The 8,442-nt window shown below is 47.8% G+C and overlaps 1 protein-coding gene across 1 annotated transcript; it reads right to left on the bottom strand.

Annotated features, from left to right (window-relative positions):
• Positions 1-707: 707 nt before the first annotated feature.
• On the bottom strand, positions 708-1,727 carry FAM50B (family with sequence similarity 50 member B). The gene has a single exon (XM_057700527.1). It carries the CDS (start codon positions 1,725-1,727, stop codon positions 708-710), a length of 1,020 nt encoding a protein of 339 aa, XP_057556510.1.
• Positions 1,728-8,442: the final 6,715 nt, after the last annotated feature.

Below are 8,442 nucleotides of genomic sequence, written 5' to 3'. Positions count from 1 at the left end.
GAGCTTGAGACAAGAGGGAAAGCAGTCATCCTGACCCCCGCAGCCCCGCCCCAAACACACCAGCTTTCCGTTCCCCCTGACTCCTGGGGCTAAACGACCCAGCGGAGCAACACGCAGGGCAGGGCTGCTCCCCTGATCCTGGGAAAAGTGACGGGCAGGTCCGCCTTTGTCCTCAGACGGTTCTCAAACGGGTCACAGCACTGCTTCAAATAAGTTAACCAAGAGCAGAAGAGTACGAGCAGGTACTTACTGAGTTCCAAGTGCTTTGCAGACACTGCCTCATTTCATCCTCCTGCTCATCTCAAGTATTACGAGCACCTGTATTTACGGGAGAGGAGCGGATGCACAGAGGCTCCACCAGTTTGCCTCAGATCACACTGCAAGGAAGAAGCTGGGCTGGGGCCCGAACCCGGACGGTCTGGGGCCTGGGGGCCAAGTCCACGCCCACGACTCCTGGCCCAAACGCGGTGACCTGAGTCAGAGCAGCGCTGCCCCTCCCTCCCACCCACCGCGCGGGGCTCCCACCCGGCCCAGCAGAGCCAGGCGACGCCAGAACCGTTGCGAAGCCCACCCCACGGCCGACGAGGACGCCAGCCACGGAAGGACCGCATCCGCACAACGCCAGGCCTCGGCCTTTATTGAACTTCAGGGCAGAGGCCAGGGCCACCGGGGCGCGCCGACCGGGGCAGGGGGGCGCGGGGGCGGCCTCAGCGGACCGTGTAGCGGTCCCAGCGCTTCTCGGGGTCGTAGGGCTCCCAGCGGCTGGCGGGGAAGATGTGCTTGTTCTTCTCGTACCAGCTGCGCAGCACCACCTTGCCCGCGTGCGACTCGTCCTTCTCCAGGGCGGCGTCGCTGCGCAGCCGCACGTCGTCGTGCACGTCGAAGGCGAAGAGCGGCCCGCTCTTGCCGCGCGCCTGCGCCACGATCAGGTCGTAGAAGGTGTGGTAGTGCGGCAGGATGAGGTCCTCCTTGACGAACATGAGCTGCTCCGCGCTGGCCGCGCGCAGCTCGCGGAAGTCGGGGCGCAGCGCCTGCAGCGCCCGCCTGAGGAACTGCTGCACCGTGCTGCCCTTGGGGATGCGCGCGGCGCGCCGGTGCCCGCAGCCGTCCCAGTAGCTGAAGGTCACCTCCACCTCCTCGCGCTTCACGCGCTCGCGCCGCGCCTCCCACTCGCGCCGCAGCTCCTCGCGCAGCCGCCGCTCCTCCTCCTCGCGCTCGCGGTCCGGCAGGAAGCTCGTGTCCACCGCCGGGTCCTTGCCCAGGGGCCGCCGGGCCCGCGCGCGCGCGGCCGGCTCGGCGCCCGGGTCCCCGTCGGCGGCGCCCCCCGCGGGGTGGCCGTCGTCGTCGTCGTCGTCGGGCGAGAAGGACAGGCTGCGGATCTGGCGCCGCTGCGCCCGCCGGCGCTCCCGCTTGCGCTGCGCCTCCAGCTGCCGGCGCCGCTGCTCCCGCCGCTCGCGCTGTGCCAGCTGCCGCTCGCGCTCGCGCACCAGGGCCTCCTGCCGCGCCTTCATGTCGTCCAGGGTCACCAGCCCCACGGTGCTCGACCTCAGCTCGGCCTCCACCGCGTCGTAGTGGGCCGAGAACTTCCTGTCCACCTTGGACTTGCTGAGGGTCTCCTCGGCGATGCGCTGCTTCAGGACCTGCATCTGCTCCTTCTGCTTCTCGCGCTTCTTGAGCAGGTGCAGGGCGCGGCCGGCCTCGCGCATGGTGCCCTTGTACTGAGCCATCCCGCCGGCCGGCCCGCCCGGGCCACGCGCGCCGCTGGCTCGCGACCCGCGGGGATCTCGGGGGCTACCGCGTGGACTCTGCAGCGGGGAACAAAAGCACGGAGTTACCGAGGGGCCAGAGAGGCAGCTCGGCGAACGGTCTAGATGGGCGCTTTCCAGCAGGATGGAAGGTTCTGTAGCTATGCTGACCCACATACAGCCCTATGGGGCTATGGAGCGCGAGGCCCTGATTTTTCCTTTTATTACAATTAATCTAAATTTCAGTAACCACGTGACTTGGTTCCCACATTGGACGGAGCAAGGCTGGGTTTGGGGAGCTGCACCTGGACAGCGTTGGTCTACCAGGCAAACTTTTACCTGTCCAGGTACCTCGTCAAGTACACACATGCAAGAATCAGAGCAGCCAGAGAGCTGACCTGCAGTGGACCTGAGTCTGGATTCAGTGTGCTGACCGCAGGAAGACAGAGTGTGAGTGAGAAAGCACCTCTCTCCTCAGTCAGGTACGTGCCCCCCCTTCCCCTCCAGTCACACAAGCAAGTGAGGTGAGAAGGGTCAGACAGACGCGTCTTCCAGTACCTCCCTAGAGGGTGTTAATGGCAGCTGAGTTCCCATCAGTACCTTACTGGCGGAAGAATCAAGATGGCGGAGTAGGAGGACGTGCGCTCACTCCCTCTTGCAAGAGCACCGGAATTACAACTAACTGCTGAACAACCATGGACAGAAAGACACTGGAGCACACCAAAAAAAACCCACCCCACATCCAGAGACAAAGGAGAAGCCGCAATGAGACAGGAGGAGGGGCGCAATCGCGTTAAAATCAAATCCCATAAATGCTGGGTGGGTGACTCACAAGCTGGAGAACAGTTATACCGCAGAAGTCCTGAGGGTTCTGAGCCCCACGTCAGGCTTCCTAACCTGGGGGTCCAGCAATGGGAGGAGGAATCCCCAGAGAATCAGACCCTGAAAGCCAGCGGGATTTGATTGCAGGATCTCCACAGGACTGGGGAAAACGGAGACTCCACCCTTGGAGGGCACACAAAAAAGTGTGCTCACCAGGACCCAGGGGGAAGGAGCAGTGACCCCATAGGAGACTGAACCAAACCTACCTGCTGGTGTTGGAGGGTTGCCTGCGGATGTGGGGGGCAGCTGTGGCTCACGGAGGAGACAGGGGCACTGGCAGCAGGGGTTCTGGGAAGTGCTCAGGGGCGTGAGCCCTTCCAGAGTCCGCCATTAGCTCCACCAAAGAGCCTGTAAGCTCCAGTACTGGGTCACCTCAGGCCAAACGACCACCAGGGTGGGAACACAGCCCCACCCATTGGCAGACAAGCAGATTAAAGTGTCACTGAGCTCCACCCACCAACTCGGATTAAAGTTTTACTGAGCTCCACCCACCCAGCTCAACCCACCATCAGTCCTTCCCATCAGGAAGCACCCACCAGCCTCCTAGATAGCTTCCTCCACAAGAGGGCAGACAGCAGAATCAAGCAGTATCAGCAGTATTTCAACTTATGGAACTGAAAATCACAGCCACAGAAAGACACAGAAAATGAAAAGGCAAAAGACTTTGTACCAGATGAAGGGACAAGATAAAACACCAGAAAAATGACTAAATGAAGAGGAGATAGGCACTCTTCCAGAAAAAGAATTCAGAATAATGATGGTGAAGATGATCTAGGACTTTGAAAAAAAGATTGGATGCAAAGATCGAAAAGTTGCAAGAAAAATTTACCAAAGACCTAGAAGAATTAAAGAACAAACAAACAGAGATATGCAACACAATAACGGAAATGAAAAATACACTAGAAGGAACCAGTAGCAGGTTAACTGAGGCAGAAGGACGAATAAGTGACCTGGGAGAGAGAATGGTGATCATCACTGATGCAGAAAAGAATAAAGAAAAAAGAATGAAAAGAACTGAAGACAGCCTAAGAGACCTCTGGGACAATGTTAAACGCACCAACATTCGCATTAGAGGGGTCCCAGAAGGAGAAGAGAGAGAGAAAGGACCTGAGAAAATACTGGAAGAGATTATAGTTGAAAACTTCCCTAACATGGGAAAGGAAATAGCTACCCAAGTCCAGGAAGCGCAGAGAGTCCCAGGCAGGATAAACCCAAGGAGAAACACACCAAGACATATAGTAGTCAAATTGACAAAAATTAAAGACAGAGAAAAGTTATTAAAAGCAACAAGGGATAAAGGACAAATAACATACAAGGGAACTCCCATCAGGTTAACAGCTGATTTCTCAGCAGAAACTCTGCAAGCCAGAAGGGAGTGGCACCATATATTTCAAGTGATGACAGGGAAGAACCTACAACCTAGAATACTCTACCCAGCAAGGATCTCATTCAGATTCGACAGAGAAATCAAAAGCTTTACAGACAAGCAACAGCTAAGAGAATTCAGCACCACCAAACCAGCCCTACAACAAATGCTAAAGGAACTTCTCTAAGTGGGAAACATAAGAGAAGAAAAGGATCTACAAAAACAAAAACAAAACAATTAAGAAAATGGTAATAGGAACATACATATCGATAATTACCTTGAATGTAAATGGACTAAATGCCCCAACCAAAGACACAGACTGGCTGAATGGATACAAAAACAAGGCTCATATATATGCTGTCTACAAGAGACCCACTTCCGACCTAGGGACACATACAGACTGAAAGTGAGGGGTTGGAAAAAGAGATTCCATGTAACTGGAAATCAAAAGAAAGCTGGAGTGGCGATACTCATATCAGATAAAATAGACTTTAAAAAATGTTACAAGAGACAAGAAAGGACACTACATAAAGACTGAGAGATCAATCCAAGAAGAGATAACAATTATAAATATATATGCACCCAATATAGGAGCACCTCAATACATAAGGCAAATGCTAACAACTATGAAAGAGGAAATTGACAGTAACACAATAATAGTGGGGGACTTTAACACCCCACTTACACCAATGGACAGATCATCCAGACCGAAAATTAATAAGGAAACACAAGCTTTAAATGACGCAATACATCAGCTTGATTTAATAGATATCTATAGGACATTACATCCAAAAACAGCAGATTACACATTCTTCTCAAGTGCACATGGAACATTCTCCAGGATAGATCACATTTTGGGTCATAAATCAAGCCTTGGTAAATTCAGGAAAATTGAGATCGTATCAAGCATCTTTTCTGACCACAACGCTATGAGATTAGAAATCAATTACAGGAAAAAAACTGTAAAAAACACAAACACATGGAGGCTAAACAATACACTACTAAATAACCAAGAGATCACTGAAGAAATCAAAGAGGAAATCAAAAAATACCTGGAGGCAAATGACAATGAAAACACAACGATCCAAAACCTGTGGGATGTAGCAAAGGCAGTTCTAAGAGGGAAGTTTACAGCGATACAGTCCTACCTCAAGAAACAAGAAACATCCCAAATAAACAATCTAACCTTACACCTAAAGAAACTAGAGAAAAAAGAGCAAACAAAACCCAAAGTTAGTAGACGGAGAGAAATCATAAAGATCAGAGCAGAAGTAAATGAAATAGAGACAAAGAAAACAAAAGCAAAAATCAATAAAACTAAAAGCTTGTTCTTTGAGAAGGTAAATAAAATTGATAAACCTCTAGCAAGACTCATCAAGAAAAAGAGGGAGAGGACTCAAATCAATAAAATTAGAAATGAAACAGGAGAAGTTACAACGGACACCACAGAAATAAAAAGCACCATAAGAGACTACTACAGGCAACTATATGCCAATAAAATGGACAACCTGGATGAAATGGACAGATTCTTAGAAAGGTATAACCTTCCAAGACTGAATCAGGAAGACATAGAAAATATGAACAGACCAATCACAAGTAATGACATTGAAACTGTGATTACAAATCTCCCAACAAACAAAAGTGCATGACCAGATGGATTCACAGGTGAATTTTATCAAACATTTAGAGAAGAGCTAACACCCATCCTTCTCAAACTCTTCCAAAAAATTGCAGAGGAAGGAACACTCCCAAACTCATTTTATGAAGCCACCATCACCCTGATACCAAAACCAGACAAAGATACTACAAAAAAAGAAAACTACAGACCAATATCACTGATGAATTTAGATGCAAAAATCCTCAACAAAATACTAGCCAACAGAATCCAACAACACATTAAAAGGATCATACACCATGATCAAGTGGGGTTTATCCCTGGAATGCAAGGATTCTTCAATATACGCAAATCAATCAATGTGAAACACCATATTAACAAATGGAAGGATAAAAACCACATGATATCTCACTAGATGCAGAAAAAGCTTTTGACAAAATTCAATACCCATTTATGATAAAAACTCTCCCGAAGGTGGGCATAGAGGGAACCTACCTCAACATAATAAAGGCCATGTATGACAAACCCACAGCAAACATCATTCTCAGTGGTGAAAAACTGCAAGCATTCCCTCTGAGATCAGGAACAAGACAAGGATGTCCACTCTCGCCACTATTCTTCAACATAGTTTTGGATTGCCACAGCAATCAGAGAAGAGAAAGAAATAAAAGGAATCCAAATTGGAAAAGAAGAAGTAAAACTGTCACTGTTTGCAGATGACATGATACTATACATAGAAAATCCTAAAGATGCCACCAGAAAACTACTCGAGCTAATTAATGAATTTGGTAAAGTTGCAGGATACAAAGTTAACACACAGAAATCTCTCGCATTTCTATACACCAACAATGAAAGATCAGAAAGAGAAATTAAGGAAACAATCCCATTCACCATTGCAACAAAAGGAATAAAATACCTAGGAATAAACTAACCAAGGAGGTAAAAGACCTGTACTCAGAAAACTATAAGACACTGATGAAAGAAATCAAAGATGATATAAACAGATGGAGGGACATACCATGTCCTTGGATTGGAAGAATCAACACTGTGAAAATGACTATATTACCGAAAGCAATTTACAGATTCAATGCAATCCCGATCAAATTACCAATGGCATTTCTCACAGAACTAGAACAAGAAATTTTACGATTTGTATGGAAACGCAAAAGACCCCTAATAGCCAAAGCAATCTTGAGAAGGAAAGACGGAGTTGGTGGAATCAGGCTTCCCGACTTCAGGCTATACTACAAGGCTACAGTGATCAAGACAGTATGGTACTGGCCCAAAAACAGAAATATAGATCAATGGAACAGGATAGAAAGCCCAGAGGTAAACTACGGTCAACTAATCTATGACAAAGGAGGCAAGGGTATACAATGGAGAAAAGGCAGCCTCTTCAATAGGTGGTGCTGGGAAAACTGGACAGCTACATGTAAAAGAATGAGATTAGAACACTTCCTAACACCATACACAAAAATAAACTCAAAATGGATTAAAGACCTAAATATAAGGCCAGACACTATAAAACTCCTAGAGGAAATATAGGAAGAACACTCTTTGACATAAATCACAGCAAGATCTTTTCTGATCCACCCCCTAGAATAATGGAAATAAAAACAAAAATAAATAAGTGGGATCTAATGAAACTTCAAAGCTTCTGCACAGCAAAGGAAACTATAAGCAAGACGAAAGGACAACCCTCAGGATGGGAGAAAATATTTGCAAACGAATCAACAGACCAAGTACTAATCTCCAAAATATATATACAGTTCATCCAGCTCAATATCAAAAAAACAAGCAACCCAATCAAAAAATGGGCAGAAGACCTAAAGAGGCATTTCTCCAAAGAAGACATACGGATGGCCAAGAGGCTACATGAAAAGCTGCTCAACATCACTAATTATGAGAGAAATGCAAATCAAAACTACAATGAGGTATCACCTCACACCGGTCAGAATGGGCATCATCAGAAAATTGACAAACAGTAAATGCTGGAGAGGGTGTGGAGAAAAGGGAACGCTCCTGCACTGCTGGTGGGAATGTAAATGGATACAGCCACTATGGAGAACAGTATGGAGGTTCCTTGCAAAACTAAGAATAGAACTACCATATGACCCAGCAATCCCACTACTGGGCATATACCCAGAGAACACCATCGTTCAAAAAGACACATGCACCCCAATGTTCATTGCAGTGCTATTTACAATAGGCAGGACATGGAAGCAACCTACATGTCCATCAACAGAGGAATGGATAAAGAAGATGTGGTACATACATACAATGGAATATTACTCAGCTGTAAAAAACAATGAAACTGGGACATTTGTCGAGACATGGATGGACCTAGAGACTGTCATACAGAGTGAAGTGAATTAGAAAGAGAAAGACAAATATTGTATATTAACACGTATATGTGGACTATAGAAAAATGGTACAGATCAACCGGTTTGCAAGGCAGAAACAGAGACACAGATGTAGAGAACACACATATGGACACCACGTGGGGAAAGCGGGGAGGGTTGGGGGGAATGAACTGGGAGATTGGGATACCAAATTGTACACTCTAAATATATGCAGTTTATTGTAAACAATAAAAAAATAAAAAGTTTAAAAAAGAAAAAAAGAAACGTATGTTACGGGCAGGGCAGGACCATGCCGGCTGCTGTGCCTACCCCTCCCTTAAGAGTCATTTCTACAGCGAGTGTCTGTCCTCCTGGTGCCCAGCACTCAAGTTCACAGAAGCAGTGTGGTCACAGCCCTTGCTGGGGGAGCCAGAGGGGACAGAGGGATCTGAGCACAAAACCGACTTCTTGGCCTTTCGACCAAAGCGGAGT

This window comes from Hippopotamus amphibius, chromosome 11 (assembly GCF_030028045.1).
Source record: "Hippopotamus amphibius kiboko isolate mHipAmp2 chromosome 11, mHipAmp2.hap2, whole genome shotgun sequence".
NCBI lineage: Eukaryota > Metazoa > Chordata > Mammalia > Artiodactyla > Hippopotamidae > Hippopotamus > Hippopotamus amphibius.
This window is presented reverse-complemented; position numbering and strand designations above follow the sequence as displayed.